The following is a 21721-nucleotide window of genomic DNA, read 5'->3' on the forward strand; positions in this document are numbered from 1 at the left end:
GCGGATTCTTTACCACTGAGACACCAGGGAAGCCCTTAAATAGTTTATTGTCAAGGAAAACATTCTTTAAAAAAAAAAAAAAATTCCTGAAAACTTTACTAAAATCACATGGAGGGCCGCTGTTCAAGAGCTTTTTCCCTTTAAGACCACCTTTAATCTTTAGAGTGTATTTTGGCCAAGGCAGGGGAGGGGAAATGTCTAGAGCCCAACAAATGTCTCACTAGCCCAACTTTCTCTCCAGCTTATTTACATTTTGCAGCCATAGAAAGCTTAAAGGAGTTCTACTACACATTCATCATCTCTGAGGCCTAAGGCCCAGAACACTCTATAGCAGTTATCCCAAAGAAGCACTTAAGTAATGTGTTTATCAGATTAGGAGTAAGAGTTAATCCAGTAGTTTCTCTGCCATGCATTTCTCAAGACACACTTCTGAGTAGTATTCTTCCATGCACAACAGGAACAGGATGGACAAGAATGAAACTCAAATGTGTTGAACAGGCTAGTCTGTTACATCCCACAGAAACTTCAAGGAATCACCCCCACCAACCTACCCAAGATCAAATAATAGGCCATCTTCAACTTTATATTATTTGAACAAATGGTTATTAACACACACTTCTCCAACAGATTTATTTCTTTAAAGGAATTGATTTTGAAGAGAAAAAACATGAGGCAGGGAGGTGTGGAATAGAAAATAAATACAAATGTAAGCTGTTTTGCTAATTGCTTTATAACCACAAACTAGTACAGAGAATGCCCTCTACAAAACACAAGACAGGTTCAAAGGTGGAGGTGTTCCCTTAGGCAAGGCTGAAGGCTTCAGTCCCTGGTATTTGGAATTTAGGCTGCAGTCCTTGTTTTTGGATGGATCACTGGGTGTGTGGCAGTGCTTTTAACCAGATTTGAACAGGAGAATGGCCACTTGGCCCAAGTAGATAAAGTGTTTGGTTTCACGTGTCACGTAACTACCGAAGTTCCTCCCCACGATGCAGCGCCAGGTGGGGTTGTACTTCTTGTTGAACTCCTTGATATGGGCCGCAATGTCCTTCTCTATATTATATCTCTCCAATGCCTGAGTAGCACGCTCCACCAAGTCCTGTTGCATCTCCTTAGACATATGGGCGTTCTTGATCTCAGCCTTTCGGTCACACATGGTTACCAAGGAGCAGGGGCTGGCCGATTGCAACAGTCTTCTGGGGGAGGGGCTGGCGAGGCTCACACCAGAGAGGGGGTCGCAACAGAAGCCTTGGCGCATCTTATTGTCAAGGAAAACATTCTTAATATCTCCTGTCTCTTAGCTCATTATTATTAGCTCACTTCCACCCGAGAATGGTGTCAAAGTATCAGAGAGCAGAGTATATCTTACAGAACCTCGTATCAGAGAGCAACAGTCAAAGTCTAGAGGTGTGATGCCATCTCATGTCGCAGGCTAGGTCTCTTGTTCACTTGATTACAGATTACCCTGCTGGAACTCTTAGATAATGAGTAAGGCCTGTGTAGCTCAAGATCTTATCTCTCCAGTGCCATCACAGTGAGCCTTGTGGTAGGCTCCTTGGTTCTCAAATTTGCATCCTTGCCAAGTGGGACTGAAGATGACTTGAAGAGTTAAAACCTCAGGGTCATTAATTTTACTATCTTATTCTGTACTCCTCACTGATAAAAACTAGTGTGGTTTCTTTTCATGATCCCTACAGGATCATGTAGGATATGAGTAGGCTCTGAAGTCCTCCTATGCTTCAGTTGTCTGACACACCTTCCCATTTTGGCCATTTCTATGCTTTTAGTGAACCTGGATTTCAAATCTGTTGTCTCACATAACAGTCTTATTTTTTGCATGTCTTTTAATACCTTCTATGACAAATCCTAATTCTTTTTTAAAAATTTATTTACTTTTGGCTGTGCTGGGTCTTCGTTGTTGTGTGGCTCTTCTCTAGTTGTGGCGAACTGAGGGCTACTACCTAGTTTGTGGTGCACCAGCTTCTCATTGTGCCAACTTCTTCTCTTGTGGAGCACAGGCTTTAGAATGCAGAGGATTCAGTAGTTATGACACATGGGCTCAGTAGTTATGGCTTCCAGGGTCTAGAGTACAGGCTCAATAGTTGTGGCACATGAACTTGTCTCACAGCATGTAGGATCTTCCCAGACCAAGAATCAAACCCATGTCTCCTGCATTAGCAGGTGGATTCTTTACCACTGAACCACCGGAGAAGCCCTGGCAAATCCTAATTCTTACCACATTTCTCACTCCTTACCTTTTGGCAAGCAAAGTGGAGGTCTCATACTCAGAAAAGCAAAAGAGAAAGCACATCAATAATTTTCAGAATATTAGCCCAATTATTATATCAATACCTTATCAGTGACATGATAAATGAAAATAAAAATTGCCAAATCACTGGTCTTTGTTTGCATGATATTATCAGCAAACTGGGACTAGGAAATTGAAAGATATTTTAATAAATTGTGGGTCACATGTAAGTTAATAAAATTAGGAATCTGTTGTTTCCAGAAATACACATATAAAAACAATTCTGTAACTACTTTTATTTTTGGCTCAAGGGCAATTTTAGTGACTTCAGCTGATCTCCCAGTATCCGAGGCTTTGGGAGAACAGAACTCCACAGAGGTAGTGCTTCTTGAAAACAATGTGGATAGACAGATCTAAGTGGGAAAAAGAACTCATTTAGCTGTTCCTAAAGGACCTGTATGTATTTATTGATTCATACAATAAAAACATAAATGTCCTCCTAAGCAATCAACTGAGGTTCCTTGCCTGGGCACTGTAACCACTCAAGTTATATTATTACCGTGTACTTTTCCAGTAGTTAAGAACAATGCTCCTCTATGATATAATTATATCATTATATCTAAGGATATAATGATCCTTAGACTTTTTGCAACCCCGTGGATTGTAGCCTTCCAGGCCCCTCTGTCCATGGAATTCTCCTGGCAAAGATACTGGAGTGGCTTGCCATTTCCTTCTCCAGGGGATATTCCCGAACCAAGGATCAAAACAGGCTCTCTTACATTGCAGTCAGACTCTTTACCATTTGAGCCACCAGGGAAGCCCCATGCACTCTCTTGACCCTGTTTTCAACTTTCGGATGATATGTTCCTGTTTTCCTTTCCAAGTTCATTCGGATGTTCAGTTTAACCTGTCTTTCTTCTATAAAATTCTGGTGAGAGAAAGAAACACACAGTGAGTGTAACAATCCCCAACCCTCCCCTCTTTTCCCCAGTACCCCCAATGCCCCCTGACCTGTCCATTCTCTTAAGGAGAGTGTAGAATCTCCATGCTCCTGGGGATGGTCTGCTTTGAGCCTGAACTAGACGGAATTAGGTTTGCATTCAGACTCTTCCAAACTCTAACTTTCTATCTGATTTGTCCCCAGCCCAGGGAAGCCTCCATTGTCTTATGAAGGAAGCTATATCACCTCTCTCTCAACCTCCACTCACTTGAACCCTTGATTCTTCCAGACTCATCCTTAGATTCACATCTCTTTCAGTTTTGGCTATTTCACTCCCCAATTCTCCTCTCCCTTTCCTTTCCTTTCTGCCTAATCTCCCTTCAAAAGGAGGAAGAAGCAATAAAAAGTTTGCCTTAACTTCATTTATGCACTCCTAGCACTTTCTCCCTTAACTAACGCATCTTGCCTCTGGGCCAAAATACCTAAAATACCCTCACAGCGAAATCCAAAAGAAATATCAGTGAAAAGGTTGGGCTAAGTGATCTCTAAGGACACTTCTAGAGAAGAGTTCTATGACTTCATATGAGGTCAACAACATACAGAAAAATCCAAGCTAGTTCTCAAAAAAATTCTGTAAGTTTTGAGAATCTATTATTTGTGAAGTGATGAGTGAGAGAACTCAAATAAATAAATAAAGGATACATTCCCTAGTCTCCACAACTTCAATATTCAATATAGATGACCTACATGCAAGAAAAGTTAAATACTATTTGAGGAGTCCATTCATTTAGTCATTCATTTATTCATGTTTTCTGGGGCTTTACTTAAGATAATGAAGTTCACAATTGCAAGGATCCACAATAGGGAGTGCAAAGGACACTTTGGTTCATGTAGGAAGAGTACCCAACCAACTCCCAGGTGGGAAAAAGGAATTGTCTTCTTGGAAAAAGTGTCCTTGCTGAAATTTGAAGACTCTGGGCATAACTCTGTGCGTGTGTGTGTGTGTGTGTGTGTGTGTGTGTGTGTGTACATGTATGCACTAGCATGCAGTTGAGCCATGATTAAATTGAATCAGAGCAGAACAATGATATGAGCAAGGAGAATCACACTTGTAAAGGTCCAGAAGTTAGAGTAAGAACACCTTCTTTTCAGAAAACTAATAATAGTGCAGTCTGTCTGGCTGGGGAACATTGGAACAGCAGTATAAAACCTTATAGTCACTTACAAGTCAGAAGCTAGCATGGAAAATACCAAGTGAAATGGCCAATGGTGTGAGGTAAATAAAATGTTATAACTTCAGAGGTTGGTTACCATGTGTTACTTGGAAAGAGCTGCATCGACACATGTGGGGAGGCTCCAATGGTAAGGAATTTCTAGTAGATTTAATGGTGTGATCAAAGGCAATCAGAGAATGCATGAATTTTTCAGTGAACTGTAGGCAGGCCTCTTTGACTAAAGTCAGGGTATGAATAGAAATTCACTGGTCAAAATTTGACATCTCAAAATATACCTCCCTCTTATTGCTGAATAAAAAAAGAAGAATTTCAGTAGCTCCAAAAAGTCCCCCACTTGTGTGCGGGGAAGAATGGGAAATTGCACTAACTTAGAAAATGAGAGTGAACTGAATTCGACTCAGCACAAAACTGTGGCCACCGTATGCCCAGCCGCAGCCCACACTAGTAGTACCCTGGTTATAGCCTGTAGTACAAACTTTAACACTATTAAAACAGGTTTCCTTTGGACTTGAGAGTACCAAATTCTGCCAGCTGCTTATTTCTCAACAGCTAATCACACCATCAACCCTTCACACAGAATCTCTACCTCTTCAGTGCAGAAGTGGAGTCCCCAGGGCTGGGCTATTCCTTTTTGTTCCCTGTGTGTAGATGTGGTCAATAAACAGAAGTCACATTCTGTCTTTGAAATATGGTTCTTTTTGTGAACACCCAAGTCAAGCCAACCCCCTATGCTAACTCGATTTGGGATCTAACATAGCAGAAGGAACCTAAGAAATATAAGTATGGAATATTTGTTAGGTTTAGAAACAGCTAAAGAAGTCAGATTTTATAAATTAAGAAACCTTGTAAGGCAGCACAGTCTATATTTTCAGAACTTTGTAATTATATTCATATTATCAAGCTGGCTGAATTTGTTAGACTGGAAGGAGATCAGTGTTTTTGTGTGTGTGTGTGAAGTCTAGTATTTTAAAACTTTATTTTTTTTATTCGAAGATATGTGAAATATAAAATATTAACCATTATAAGTTTGGGAAATTATTTGAATAAACTACAGTGTATTTAGAATTTTCATTCAACTTCAGTATATAATTAAGGGCGTTGAAATATTGTTAATAACGATAATATCACACACCATATATTATTTTTCATTAATGTCTATTTGACGCAAATTAAAAACTAGGTATAATTCAAGGCTTTTTCTCTTATTCCAAACTTGTTTTCACTCAAACTTTAGCAGCTATGCAGTCAACTTCCTTCCTGATAATATACAAACCATTTTTTTAAATTAATTTTTATTGGAGTATAGTTGTTTTACAATGTTACTAGTTTTACTGTATAGGAAAATGAATCAGCCATACATATACATGTGTCTCCTCCCTCTTAGACTCCCTTCCCATTCAAGTAACCACAGTACACTAACTAGAGTTCACTGTGTTAAACAGTATGCTCTTGTTAGTTATTTATTTTACACATAATATCAATAGTGTATCTGTGTCAGTCCCAATCTCCCAGTTCCTCCCACTCCTCTTCCCCACTTGGTATCTGTATATTTGTTCTCTTCATCTCCATTTCTGCTTTGCAAATAAGATCATGTATACTATTTTTCTATTAATTTTCAAAAATGTTTATTTTCCCAGTTGTAAAATAAATGTGTTATAGGCAAATAAAAACATGAAGGAAACATAATTTGTAATCTCATCACCCACAAATAATTACTGTTTATAGTCATTATTGTTTGTTAGTTTCACTTTTAGTCATATCTAATATGTATATGTTTGTATTTAAAGTTTGAGGTCATTATATATTCATGTTTTAACAACCTTTTGTATTAGTGTTTGAACATTATTTTGTATTTATTAGTGTTTGAACATTATTTGTTTGAACAAAATTGAAAACTATCAATTTTAGTAGTATCAGGCTATCAGTTTTTTCCATTAAAATTAATATTTACTAGATATATTTATTCACATCTATTGTTTAAGGTTCTGATTATTTTAATAAGATAGATATCTAGGTGAATTACTGAATCAAAATATATGAACCTTAAAGGTTATCTTAACAGAGTGAAGTAAGCCAGAAAGAAAAGCACCAATACAGTATACTAATGTATATATATGGAATTTAGAAAGATGGTAACAATAACCCTGTATACAAGACAGCAAAAGAGACACTGATGTATAGATCAGTCTTTTGGACTCTGTGGGAGAGGGAGAGGGTGGGATGATTTGGGAGAATGGCATTGAAACATGTATAATATCATGTATGAAACGAGTCACCAGTCCAGGTTCGATGCATGATACTGGATGCTTGGGGCTGGTGCACTGGGATGACCCAGAGGGATGGTACAGGGAGGGAGGAGGGAGGAGGGTTCAGGATGGGGAACACATGTATACCTGTGGCAGATTCTTTTTGATATATGGCAAAACCAATACAATATTGTAAAGTTAAATAAAATAAAAATTAAAAAAAAAAACAAACAATTTATTCTCAGGTGTATGAGCCTGCAATCCTCAATAGCACTGTGTATTTATTTTGGTTATAATGATGGTCAGAAAATGATCATCTGCTCAAACTTACATTGATATGATAATAGTGAGGTGGAACATTTTTCATACTTAAAAGTCGTTTGTATTGCTTCTATTAACTGTTCATATCATTTAGTATATCTGTCTCTTGGATGAACTGAATGGAATTTAGAATTTAAAACACTGAGCTGAAAAAATAATTTAAAAAATGATAACAGTAAATGCCACCTTTTAATTAAATGAATACTTAAAAATTAATCAAGTTTTAATTTGCTCTCAGTTAACTCAATGAGGATTTTAATTAACACAACAGTTTTTAAGTTAGTTTGGTCTTTTTTTTTTTTTTAAGCTTGGCTTTTACTTTTGAAATCCTAAACTGCATTTCTCACTGAAGATTTGTACATTGTTAGAGCTTTCTTTCACTTCACGCCCTTTGTTCCAGACTACCTCGCCCATGCCATACACTCAAGCCTATTACCTCGGAGCAGCAAAAAAAGATCTGAAAAAAAAATATTCATGAGTCAGAGGGAAAAAAAATCTTTAAAAATAGATTTTAAAGGTAGTGAGAGGGATTTATTTATACGGGAAGGGACCCTCTACTGTGTAGTCAGCCATTGCTAATAAAATCTTTCCAGAACAGAATATTAATCTTTTTAGCACAACTGAAATAAAGAAAAACTACCATGCAAGCAATTTGGTAAAAAGGTTTTTACTGTGCCCACCTAATATATTAACAGAGCAATACAAAAAGTTTTGGTAAGTTGAAGTAAATCTTGAGTCATTATCCTAAATCCTAGGTGTGTGTAAGCTATAAGTGGAACCCTAGATTTCTGTGGAATTTTTCTCACTGACTTTGTTAAGGGTCTCTTTTAGTAATGAGGAAAGCAAATTATCCAGGTAAGAGGAATGGTGCAGGCTTACAAGGGAAAAAGGTCAAAGCTTAAAACTGAGACTTGACAACCAGAATGTCTGTAGACATTTAGAATATTATCCATTAGAGAAATGATGTGGGGTTCAAATGAAAGCAGGATTTTAGTGCTCACATCTGTCACCTTCTAGGCACCTAGAAATCACAACAAGGAAATTCTTTCAAAACAGTGAGGGTTTTGCATTTTCCTAGGGATCTGAAGAATAAAAATGCATTCTGTATTCCTTTCCCATAGATTTTTAGTTGTTACTTTTTTTGGCATCTTTTTACTGCTGCTGCTGCTAAGTCACTTCAGTCGTGTCTGACTCTGTGTGACCCCAGAGATGGCAGCCCACCAGGCTCCCCCGTCCCTGGGATTCTCCAGGCAAGAACACTGGAGTGGGTTGCCATTTCCTTCTCCAATGCATGAAAGTGAAAAATGAAAGGGAAGTCGCTCAGTCGTGTCCAACTCTTAGCAACCCCATGGACTGTAGCCTTCCAGGCTCCTCGATCCGTGGGATTTTTCAGGTATGAGTACTGGAGTGGGGTGCCATTGCCTTCTCCAATTATAAGTTTGATAGCTGCTAAAACAAGAATCCTAATCAGATTTAACAAACCCTCTCTGAAATGATTTATCTTGTCATAGCTATAGAGCAGACTAAATTGAAAAGCAAAATTAATCTGCTTCTATAAAGGTGAACTCTAGCCTATCATGTAGTCCGTGACAGTAATTAATGCTGCTTTAGCTTTCTTTCTGAGCTCAGCCCAAGAAACTAGTAATAATTTAGGTATGTGAATGTGTTGAGTTTCATTCATTTCAACCACACAGGATGAGGAGAGATTGGCATGTTTACACACTTTCAACTTCTCCCAAGAAAATGAAGCTTCTGGTAGGCATTTCCTCTTTGCAATTCTCATTTCAGTTTCATGTAAAATTAGATACTTTTCTATTTCCTGATAGGAAAAAAAGAATTAATCAGGAACCTCTATGGCAGCTTATAAAAACATTGATAATAAATTGATGATATTTTAGGACTAACATGAAAAAAATACTACATATTTGAGGTTGTTTTCCCTTATGTACTACTATTTTTTAAGATAGATAGGTAAAAACAATATTTTTAGCTGTTCATCAACACTCAGTTATGTTATACTGATCCTGAAACCCAGCTCTTAGTATAAAAAAATAGGGAGAGGGACTCCTTTCCTGCTTGACAGGTCAAGTTGATGTGATTTTCCTTTTTGCTGAAGCAACAATATCTCAAGTAATAGCTTGAAAAAAAGAGAGGATGCTATGAAGAATTTAGAGAAAGTAAAATTAAAAATTCATTAAGATTTGAGGTGAGGCAAAAGTGAAGAAGAGGAATGCTCCCAGAGTAACTGCCCTGCTTCTGTTTTAGACACTGGACAGCTAAAGGCACCTTTTGTAAGAATAGGAAGTACAGTAAGAGGAAGAAATTAGACACGAGAACAAATAGTTCAGCTTTGGATATATTGTTTAGAAAGCGTGTGTGGAAGAGGTAGTCTGTTATTCATGTGGGTGTCTGAGAGAGGTCTGGGTGACGAAATAGATCTGGGAAAGCTCAACACCTAAAAGGTCGTGAATCCATAGGATTGAGTGGGAACAGTATAGTAGAAAGGCCATGGTTTATAAATCAGTGCTTATTATCTCAATGAAAAATATATTTTTTAAAAATTTTGGGGCCAATGAACAATCCATTATTGAACCCAAAAGTGGGTTTTATAGAATGTCCATATCTTCTTTTTACTATCTTTCTTGTTCATCAATCATGAACAACATAAATTTATTAAATTCTTAAAGAGAGAAGGAGGCCAACAGGCATAATGTGGGAAAATATGTGCCTTCTTCTTGAATCAAATTTGAAAAAAAATGCCTAGTGTAAAACACAACTCTCTCTGGCTAAGTGTGTAAATTCTCATGTATGAATGTGTTTGCCATTCCTCCATTTTCAAGTCAATGAAAGAAGAATCAAAAACTCATTGAAATCTTATTTTAAGGTATATATATTTAACTGTTGGTATTATCCTACTATCTATGAGAAATATAAGCAGCACTGCATGTTTGTGTTATATATATTTTTAAACAATACTAAAATTATTAAGGAATGATAAGTTAGTTTATCAACCCTGGCACTAAATTTTTAAATTCTAGCTGAAGACTAGACTAAAGGCACGGTTTAACCATAAAACACATAAAGAATAGGAAAAAAAGTAATCTGGAATAGAGATATTTTCTGAAAGCTCATAGCTTGTTTCTTAAATGGAAGTGTGTGAAAAAATATCTAGAACCTCTATAAATTCTGTTATTTTTCTTGAGGAGAATAAAAATAATATTCCTCAACCACTTCTGACACCTTTCATTAAATATTTAAAAATATATAATAAAAAAACATTCTTGGGCAGATGAATAATAAAAGTATGATATTTATATGGAAACAAAAGTCAGTCTTCCAGAAATACAACAAATCTGAGAACAAAATGAAAATTTGGGTGCATTGTCAGTGCTTCCATAGAGTATAGATTTTTTTGAAAACAATAAAGAGTAAAATAACCATGTTCTATTTTATTGTCATATTTTATCTTTTTGGAATCTATTTAAACTCTTTCTACTTGTAGGGTTTTAGCCCTCACTTGAGACACTCCTGTTGCAAGTTTCTTTCTGAGCCATATAATTTCTAATCAAATTATTGAACCTTGTTCACCCATTTGGAAGTAGAGAATAAAAGAAAGTGAAATTGCGTTTTTTTTTTTTCAGAATACTGTAATAGATTCTTCCATGGGTTTCCTGCCGCACTGTCACGTCAGTCCCCTCATCTGCAACGACCTTCACGTCCTGGTGGACACTTTCAGTTCTAGTTCCTTTCCTATTCAGATCCAGGAGCACTTAATTTTTCCATGTCTGGCTTATAATATTTGGAATATAGATTTCTTTACATTTACAACAGAAGTTTTCTCACTTCTTTTTCCTAAATTCTGCATTAATCTTGTCGGTGAACATAAATTCATAAAATACTTCAAACTGTTCATTCTTGATAAAAGTTAAAGAGATCATGTCAAGGTTATTATGGAAAATAACATGCGATCTATTGTTTAACACATGTAAGGGAGAATACATACACCCAAACGTTTGCAATATTTCATTTAACTTGATAAAATAAAGTTCAAAGCTTTACATTGACTAGCTATGACTGAGTGCATCCTTCATTGTACAGATAATTACATGAATTACTAACCTTCAAAGAAGACAAGTTAGAATAAACTTTGTCACTGATGGGCCAAATAAAAAGTTAAAAGAGATTAATTGTATGGTTTGTTAGAGAATGTGACATTTAAGTATAAATTGAAAAATGAATGGCAAGATCATTAAAGGTCACTTGTGCCCTTACTTAGATGTTTAGCCTGAAAAATGTTAAAAACACCAAAAAAAAAAAAAAAAGTATTTTTAATTGGGAAGTCAGAAAGAGGAAATGTACTCAAATGAGTGCTGATGAAATAAATTAGAGTTGAATGCCAAGAACCCAGGAGGGTGGACACACAGGCTCATCTTAAATGAAAGGCTCTCTGGTCAGCTGATATCATTTGTCCTTATATCTGTACACCACTGGCCACCAGGTCACAAATTTTCACTTGATCTTACTGAAAACACATACTCTTCTTCAACCAGCTGGTGGAGCAGAACTCCAACAAAGTAATATTCTCTCAAGCCTTTTGATATGAATAATATGAGTTACATTTTCTTTCTTTTTTTTTTCTTTTGGATATGTTCTCATTCAATCTTAGAGCAAAAAGGAACTTTAAAAACCATCTAGTTCAGACACAATAGCATCCATAGTATCATTTCCTTCTTTTTGTCCTCTCACGGGAGAGGTCACTGCTTCCTGTAACATTCTTTCCCATGAAACAGAATCCAATTCACAATTTGCAGTGGAGCACTTAAGGGCAGCCACTTTCTATCAATTGGTACTCCAGGTAAAAACCACCTGCTGTACCTAATCTAGTCCAAATTTCCATTTTACAGTGAAAGAAACAGAAATCCAAAACTCATTTGCAACTGGGTTGGAGAATCAATCTATAATTTTGAAAGCAAATTGCTCTAAATAGGAAGTAAAACTTTAATCACCTTTGCTCAAATTCCTGAGTGAAACCATATGAGTAGAATTGTTTGATACAGAGTTAGCAATTTGAAAGACTCCTTTTATCATTTTACTGTACACAATAGAGCATTTAGGAGATTGTGACTGAAACTGATTCTTCTCATGTGGGCAAAATAAAGTTTTCCTAAATACTGGGCAACATGCTGCTTGTCTTGCAAATCAAGAGAACAGTAAATTTGGCAGAGGCAAAAATTTTCCACCCTCAAATTACCTGGTTTGTCCATGAAATAATATCCAAGTAGGGTACAATGGTTTATAAAGTGCTCTGAAGGAAAATGCACCCCTCCCCCCACCAAGGGTAATCACATTCCTATATCATTTTGGTCTCATTTAACTTAGAGAGACTTGTAGTTTTCTTCCTCTGAGGCTTATGACGGAAAATAAAGCAATCATGGGAATTTAAGAATAACACAGTGTAGAACCATCGCCCCTAAGCCCTTAACAAGTGATATTCTGCAGAGAGCAGTCCTGGATGCATTTAACATCTCTACATGTGATTGATTATGAGCTGGAGAGAGTAGTCATTAAATCTGCCAAGTACATCACATCATCAGGATGGGTGAGCACCTTGAAAGACAGGATTAGAATTAAAAATGACCTTGACAGTTTGAAAAATGATTACAAGCAAATGAAATTGAGTTCCCTAAAATCAACGGTGCAGCAACATACTTACAACACCCCAGACTGCACAAATCAAGTTTGAAGTGGATAGTTGAGCAGATGGTGGTTGTTACCTAGTGAGTTGTAAACTGTACTTTGGTTGACTTTGTTCTGCTGACCAAAAAGCACATGTACAATCAAATATTCGATGAAGTCTAGTATATAGTTTTATTCATGAACTAATGCAGATTAATCATTAAGCAGAGAGTGAAGAAGAAATAAGGAACCTCTTGATGAAAGTGAAACAGGAGAGTGAAAAAGCTGACTTAAAACTCAATATTCAAAAAATGAAGATCATGGCATCTGGTCATGGCAAATAAATAGGGAAAAAGTGGAAACAGTGACAGATTTTATCTTCTTGGGCTCAAAAATCACTGTGGACAGTGACTGTAGCCATGAAATTAAAAGATGCTCCTTGGAAGGAAAGCTATGACAAACCTAGACAGCGTATTAAAAAGCAGAAATATCACTTTGTCAACAAAGGTCCGTATAGTCAAAGTCATGTGACTTTTTTCCAGTAGTCATGTATGGATGTGAGAATTGGACCATAAAGAGAGCTGAGCACTGAAGAACTGATGCTTCTGAACTGTGGTGTTGGAGAAGACTCTGGAGAGTCCCCTGGACTACAAGATCAAATCAGTCAATCCTAAAGGAAATCAGTCCTGAATATTCATTGGAAGGAATGACGCTGAAGCTGAAACTCCAATACTTTGGCCTCCTGATGCAAAGAACTGACTCACTGGAAAAGGCCCTGATGCTGGTAGAGACTGAAGAAGGAGGAGAAGGGGATGACAAAGAATGAGATGGTTGGATGGCATCACCGACTCAATGGACATGAGTTTGAGAAACATCTGGGAGTTGGTGAGGGACAGGGAAGCCTGGCGTGCTGCAGTCCATGGGGTCGCAAGAAGTCAGACATGACTAAGCAACTGAACTGAACTGAACATCAGTAGGTTTTTCCAGTAGTCATGTATGGATGTGAGGGTTGGAGCATAAAGAAGACTGAGTGCCAAAGAACTGATGTTTTCGAATTGCGGTGCTAGAGAAAACTCTTGAGAGTCCCTTGACTGCAAGGAGATAAAATCAGTCAACCCTAAAGGAAATTAGGGTTGACTGAATATTCATTCAGTCATTGAATTTTCATTGGAAGGACTGATGTTAAAGCTGAATATTCATTGGAAGGACTGATGTTAAAGCTGAATATTCATTGGAAGGACTGATGTTAAAGCTCTGACACTTTGGCTACCTAATGTAAAGAGCCACCTCATTGGAAAAGACCCTGCTGCTGGGTAAGATTGAGGACAGGAGGAGAAGCAGGTAACAGAGGATGAGATGCTTGGATGACATCAGCGACTCAATGGGCATGAGTTTGAGCAAACTCCAGAACAGTGAAAGAGAAGCCTGGGGCACTGTAGTCCATGGAGTGCAAATAGTCAAACATGACTTAGCAACTGAACAACAACATTCCCAATGTAATTTATGAGGTATATAAACCCTAGAAACCCTGGAAAAAAATCAGAGGCCTAGGACGAAAATAATTGCAAGGAACATAGAAAAAGTAAGGAAATGTTAACAAAAAGAATTTGGAAATATTGTGAGTGGAAGCTGTCCAAAGAGATGTGAGAAAATATGTTAAATAAGATTGTAAAGGATTTAGGCCATAAATAAAATGGTCTTGCATGCTATAAACTCTGACTTGATTTTGAAATGTTCTTTCCTAGAGATGATATCAATACAGACTATTAATTTACAGCTTTGCCTGAATTCAACAGTGCAAAAAAAACATAGGATTCTGTGATCTCGAAAGGGTGTAATATTTATGTGGATTTTTACTTTCTCTCTCTGAAGAAATGCTAATTTGTAAGAATAGTTTGAGTTGCATAACTTTCATAATTAGTGATTACAGAATTATTACTCCAGCTATTGAAAAATTATAAAATTCTTTCACAACTTTCATAAAGTTTTTTACTCTTATTTTTTACTCTTATTTGATGTAGAACATCACAAAGAATATGTGACATTCCTTAGCAATGCTGATACCCCATCGTATCTCTGGTATGTACTGTAAGAAAAACTGGTGTAGAATCTTCTGTATTATCTGCAAAACTTTAAACCTAAAAAAAGACTTTTAACCTAACCCCGTCAATCACTTCACTTGGCAAATATAATATAGTGACACTTTTAATAATGGTAAATACATGAAGTGATAGCCATACAATTCTCTTCTGTGTGCAGTGACATTTTTTAATTGGCCAAATAACTCAGTAGAGGAATGTTTAAGTTTGTTTAAATGTAAATAAAATATATAGCTGTATTTTTTTAATATCATGATTTTTAAATACTGTATTTCTTAAATATCTGCTCCTGCTGTTTAGTTGCTAAGTCTTGTCTGACACTTTGCAACCCCATGGACTGTAGCTTTCCAGGTCCTGTGTGCAGTTTCCCAGGCAAGAATACTGAAGTGGATTGCTGTTTCCTTTTCCAGGGGATCTTCCAAACCCAGGGATGGAACCTGAGTCTCCTGCTTGGCAGGTGGATTCTTTACTACTGAGCCACCTGGGAAGCCTTCTAAAATACCTATAGGGATTTTTATTTTTTTATTTTTTTGCCACTTATACACTGGATTCTAGCAGTTCAAAAGACTATTTATGTATTTGAATATCTGTAGATTGTATTTGCATTTAAATCCTTCAGGTGATTCTTTGTATAATTATAGGGATTTTCCTCACTGTGTCCTTAACTTGCTGTAAAATGTCACTTTTTTGTAAGATTTCATCTCTTTTGTTGCATCCTTAGCTTATAAACAAAGAAAAGCTCTATGGTAACTTCCACATTAATTTCATAGAAGGAATCACCCAAATTCCTGTTTAGCACACAGCTGGATTCTGAATAATTTAACTTGTGTATACAGTGTTGGTTTCAGTAGCTTCCTTACCATGGGAGAAATATTGATATCTGCAGCACTGGCTGTTTCCTTGACATGAGAGTAAGAAGAAAGAAGGAGTAAGAGAACAATGAATACAGGTACAGGGTGGACAAAGAGGCAGGGGATTGCTTGGAAATACTAGGATTTAGGGGTCAAAATGATCTCTGGGAAATAGTACCTGAAAAGAATTCTAACTTAGATTTCATCACAATATACATATCCAATTCAAGGAATATTTGACAGTATCCTATTTCCAATAATAAGAAAAAATAGATTTCCTAAAATGTTAATTTGGTTGGGCTACATTCTCATTCCCTTGCCCTCATCTCAGTGTTCACCCTCAGTAAGAAACCTTGCTCGGGCTGAGAAGGAATGGAATATGAGAGAGAGAGACTGACAAAGATTGAACATGTCTGAAGCAACTGCACGAAGCCAGTAGTTCCAAGAGGACTATTCACTGCTTATTAGATAACATCTCTGTGAGTTAAACTATAATCTTCTTCTGAAAGACAGTGATAGGGTTGTGCCCACTCCTTCCTCCAATTCTCAAGGCCTTCACAGATTACAAGTCCAATTTGGAATACAATAAAGTAGATGAATGCTATACAACCAGAGAAAACTGCAGCAGATTGAGAGAAAATCAGGTTCCAAAAGGTCATGGAAGACAGAAATTCCTGCTCAGTGTGACTCTACTAAGGCCATAGTCCTTTCCTCATTCTTCATACGTAGGGTTAGCCAATCAAGTGCAAGACAGGAAACTTAACACTAGACAGTTACACAATAATTGAATGAACATGCACAATATCTGAGTTTGTCCTTGGGTATTTTGAGGTATATTGAGTCAATAAACATATACATTGGTATGTATTGAAGTTAATTTGATTCAACTATCTCTCCTTAGTTATGAGATTGAATCTTTGAGAAACAAACAAACAAAAGCAGGCTTATTTTCATTTAGGAATGAGAACTCTGCAAACTGAAAAACATCAAATAGGAATATGGCCCTATTGTTGTGATTAGTTATCAGGACTGAAGATTTGCCCAGAAATCAGGAAAAAAGGTGGAAAATCATATTATCACAGATGAGAAGTGACAATTCTTATACCTGCCCAACCAACTCAAACAAAGAACAGTATTAAAGATGATATTTCAGAATTACATAGGATGCCTTTTCTGGAAACAAAAAATTGCTACCAGTGTTAAATTGGGCCACATTTTTTCTAAGTTTTCAGGTTTTACTAGGCTAGACTAAGGTTGACTACATTACTGTAGGCATTTAGAAATGTTCAATGCATTGGAGAAGGAAATGGCAACCCACTCCAGTACCTGGAGAATCCCAGGGACGGGGTAGCCTGGTGGGCTGCCGTCTGTGGGGTTGCACAGAGTCGGACACGACTGAAGCAACACAGCAGCAGCAGCAGCAACATCCCTACTCTCTCCGCCATACAGAATACCTGTCAATTCTGTCTGCCTATATTATTATCTCTATTATACTAAGACGAAAAGCAAAGTTATTTGGTTATATCAAAACAAATTTTTAAATATAATTCCCATTACTTATGCCAAGGGTCAGAAAATCAAGGTCCTTGGGCCAAATTCAGTCTGCAGCCTATTGTTTTATATGGCCCTAGAAATATGAATGATTTTTACATTTTCAAGGGATTATTTTTTTAAAACATTATGCAGTGACAGATTTTATGTCACCCACAAAAACTAAAATATTTGCTCTGCAGCCTTTTACCTGGCTATTAATAATATAGTGCCTTTAAAATCAACTTAAGTGGTTGATTATTAGTAAATTCAATGATTTGAATAAAAATGGAATGTTTAAACCTAGAAAATAGAAATGGAATACAGATACTCATTTAATGTACAAAATGCTATATAATATGCTTCTGATGTAATTATGATTTGATCATTCAATATGACATAATGAATTCATTAATGTAATGTCAAAAACACATCAGTATTTGAATATCCAGAAGAAATAAGCTTTTCTGTTTGTAAATTTGTCTGGCTCAACAAAAGAAAAAAATTTATAAGACAAACTTTTGCCAGTAAAGTCAAGAAATAGAAGCCACAAAATAAAATACATGTATGTGTGTAAATATATGTGAATATCATCATAATTACAGATATACAAATAAAGTAGTATTACATTGTCCAATAAATAAATAAAGGTCACTGCAGGGAAAGATTGTAAGCATTAGCTGCAGTCAATTTTTGCAGCTTTCATCTGTAAAAATTCATCTGTTGAGCCAGATCTTGATACTTTTTCTTGCTGTTAAATATCTAAGCTTGCCCCTTGTCCCTAGCTAAGAATCCAGTTTTTCCAAAACACATTAGATTTTTGTGGAAAGACCAGTCACAGAGAAAACCTGATAAAATGAGAATGCTCACTGTTTTTCCATTTTCCCCGACACTTGCCAGGGGACTATATTTACTAGGCTGGACTCTCCGGTACTTAATGATGTCCTCCCTGCCTCTGATGGCTTTCACCTCTTTCCTTGCCAATGTACTTACAAACGCATCAGCCTCCTTGCCTCAATATAACTCTGGTGCTGATTGCAGATTGTGGGTGAAACCTCTGTCTATCAGGAGACTAGGAATAGATCAGGACACTCAGCACAACTCTGAATTAAGTAACCTTTCAGCTGTGAGAGACTTGAATCACCCCACCAACTTCACACACTATTCTTAACTGTTTCTTTGTCAGTATTTTTGTTAAAGGGAAAAGATTAGGATGCTTCCTCCCTTTCTCTGTCTCTGTCTCTCTGTCAATGTAGTAGAAAGAAAAATTGAACATAGACTATAAAGTCCGTAGATTCTGCATGAGATGTTCCCTATTACCTCAACATTCACAAATCTTCATCCAGTTTCTCAGAAAGTGTATTAACTGTTGTATGTAACCAGCTGCCTTAGAACACTGAACCGAGGAGTGTAATCTATGAAAGGAAGAGAAAACAGTGCTAACAGGAATAACAGGTATGTTGATTCTTATTTGAGGAAAAAGAAATTGTTAACAGTGAGGGTTTAGATTTCAAAAATGAAAATAAAAATTCTCTACTTCTGATAAGAAAAAGCAAAGTCCCAACCATAATTTAAGTGTCAAAGATGGAAAAATAGTCTATAGACTTTATGTAACAAATACCTACAGTTACCCATTTTTAACATAGACAAACTATGAGACCTAAGTTCCTTGATGACATATTGAGAGTTAGTTGTCCAGCCAATTTTGAGAGCTAACCTATGACTTATTTAATTGGTTAGCTCTTCACAACTGTGAAGACTGGCTATTTCTTTTCATACCATATGTGGTTTCTATCTTGCTTTTTATATCTCCCACAAAATATCTGTAGTTGTTTAATTCTGGAGAAAAATCACTTTTGTAAAGGTGGGATTCTGAAATAAGCAGAATGACTAGAGGTTATATATGTTTTAAAATAAATAATTATCTAGCTCTTGTTGTATACTTATAATATGGCTGGACACAGATATATAGACTGCAGAGACATATGTGAAAGAGTTCCCTTGCCCTGGGGTAATTACATTCCAGTGTGAGATACAGACAATAAATAATACTAAAAGAAATACATAATTTCAGATAATGTGACATGGATAATAAATTGAATGATATACAAAGAAAATAAGCATTGGGGGAGGTGCTTTGGTTGTTCAAAAAGATTGTCCTGAGAAGGTGAAATTCTTAACAGAGCGTTGAAGGTAGAGATGGAACTAGCTATTGAAGAGCTGAGGAAATGTATTTGAAGGAGAGGGACCAGCAAATATCCATGGGTGGAAATGGAGGTTGGACATGTTCCAGGAACAGAAAATTGATTGTGCTTGAAACAGTGAGTAGGGATAACATAATTAAGATGAGGACAGATGGTAGACAAGGGCCAGATCCTGGTCCTTTGGGGCTGGGATTAGGAGTTTGAATTTTATTCTTGGTTTATTGGGAAACCATTGGAGTGCTTTAAAGACATACTTTAACTTAAATATTTTAAAAATTATTCCGGCAAAGGTTCTAGAAAAGTAGGTCAGATGAAGGAAGAGTAGAAATGAGGCTATACAGTCATCTAGGCTACATAGGTAGTCACTAGAGTGATGATAGTTGAAATGGAGATTGATAAGTGGATTTAGCATGTATTTTGGAAATATAACCTAAAGACTTGCAGCTGATAGATTGAACAGAGACCTTTGTGCTGGTAATTTGGATGACAGGAAAAGAATGGACTCCAGTGTTTGCCATGAGCGTGAGGAAGGCTAGAGAACATAGCCTTGCACTTCTGTCCCTTTGCTATTTTCCTGGACCTAAGTCCCCTTCTTTGTCATCTTCCAATCCACTTCCAATTAGGCATTGATTCGTTTAGATCCACATAACCCTAGTCTCTTTCCTATGTTAGAGCTAACGTAAATCTCAAAGTCTTCTTCTGATTTTGTTTCCCATTGCGGTTTTTACAATATTTGCACTCTTTCCTCACCCCAGCTGTTGCATTTACCAGAATTTCAGGAGGTGCAGCTCTCCTCCCGCACAGATGCATCAGAATAAACGCCTAGCACAGGATGTCTTCTTTCCTGCCAGGCTGTGGTTGGGAACTTTCAAAGTTGCTTTGATTTTCCTGGGACAGACTACCTTCAGGTGTACTTCTACACCTATAAAATACTCTAAAAGTCCATTTTCTCCAATTGCATTGGTGTTCTATACTTGAATGTCTCCTTTCCCTCCTATGCTCTCCTATTCCATCCAGACTACATATTTAGTGCCCATCTTGGATTTTATCATTTAACTAACATCTTTTGCATTGAATAGCTAGTCTAGCTTTTCATATTACATGTGTGTTTTTCTTTTTTATTTTGCATTTTCCTTTATTCATTCCTCAATGCATCAGTTCTTATCTGCACATACAAATACTTTAACAACAACATACTGCATGTTTAATGGATTATGAGTGTCCATGAATATACCACAGTAAATAATAGAGTTAATAGCAGTAATGGCAATTTATAAATCATCTTTGTAGTTATCTTTTCTATCAAAATCCATTCAAGTATGAAATCTGAAAGTTTCTTCTCATGTTAAATCCATGTTTGTTTGATTTTTTGCAATTGAAGGATAATTGCTTTAGTGGTCAGAATGGCCATCATTTAAAAAAACCTACAAACAATAAATGCTGGAGAGGATGTGGAGAAAAGGTAACTTTCTTGCACTGTTGGTGGGAATGTAAATTGGTACAGCCACTGTGGAGAAAATATATGAAGATTCCTTTAAAAAACTAGGAATAGAACTAGTTTCAAAACCATCAAATCCATGGTTTTGAAACTTACTTTATCATTGGAATTGTTTCTCAGACAGAATCCTGTGTGGGGCCCCAACTCCCAATATGAGAAGGAAACAAGAGGAGAGCTGCTCTGAGGGAAGAGGAAGATGAGCCATGCTCTCAGTCTCCTCTGTGTGCCCTGTGATTATGCTTGAGACATTTATACACAGGAAAATTCACACGCAACAAAATGCAGTTTGATACCTCAGTGCTAAAAGAAAATTACTCTAGATCTATTTCTTTAAAATGTCAAATTTGGAAACTTCCCTACGTGTTATATTTGTGTGAGTAAAATTCAGTAATCCTGATGATGCATATCACACAAGCACACACACACATACACACACACGCTCCCCTCTGAATCCTAAGATCATGCTGTTAATACTAAGAAGAAGATTACATTCTCTCAGTAAACATCTAAAAGACCCACCTTCTTCAGAAGTGGAGTTTTGTTCTATAAATAATGAGGCCATCCTTCTGAACTATCCCCAGGTTCTCCTGATTCATGTAGTGTAGGGTCTCCATTGAAGGTTGTTTAGCCTAGAAAGTTCTAGGGCACTATGGCAACTTTGCCACTCTCCACCTAGAATGCTGCTAGTTGTTATGTCTACATCAGCCTGGTGAGGTAAACAGGAATGAAATCTTTAGTACAGGGTCAAATGTGAAGAACTTTGCTCATGTTTATGGAGAAAGATCAACTCTCCATATTATCTACTCATGAAAATGTGACTGGGGTGAGGCAGGGTGTCAAAAAAACCACATGACGTATCATCTGGTTAGGCAAGCT

General features: G+C 36.7%; 1 protein-coding gene and 1 long non-coding RNA gene across 3 annotated transcripts; both read right to left on the reverse strand.

Moving 5' to 3' along the window:
• Window positions 1-282: 282 nt before the first annotated feature.
• Window positions 283-2237, reverse strand: LOC133235536 (dynein light chain 1, cytoplasmic-like). The gene has a single exon (XM_061397151.1). The coding sequence runs from the start codon at window positions 1253-1255 to the stop codon at window positions 893-895; it is 363 nt and encodes a 120-aa protein (XP_061253135.1). The 5' UTR covers window positions 1256-2237; the 3' UTR covers window positions 283-892.
• A 284-nt stretch (window positions 2238-2521) lies between these two features.
• Window positions 2522-21496, reverse strand: LOC133235542 (uncharacterized). 2 transcript variants are annotated; one of them, XR_009732586.1, is made up of 4 exons: window positions 21365-21496; window positions 18464-18558; window positions 3045-3173; window positions 2522-2658 (listed from the first exon to the last, which is right to left on the reverse strand). It is a non-coding gene; the product is annotated as an uncharacterized LOC133235542 (long non-coding RNA). The 2 variants fall into 2 exon arrangements; XR_009732587.1 differs by having other exon boundaries at window positions 3025-3173.
• Window positions 21497-21721: the final 225 nt, after the last annotated feature.

This window comes from Bos javanicus, chromosome 2 (assembly GCF_032452875.1).
Source record: "Bos javanicus breed banteng chromosome 2, ARS-OSU_banteng_1.0, whole genome shotgun sequence".
NCBI classification, from domain to species: Eukaryota; Metazoa; Chordata; class Mammalia; order Artiodactyla; family Bovidae; genus Bos; species Bos javanicus.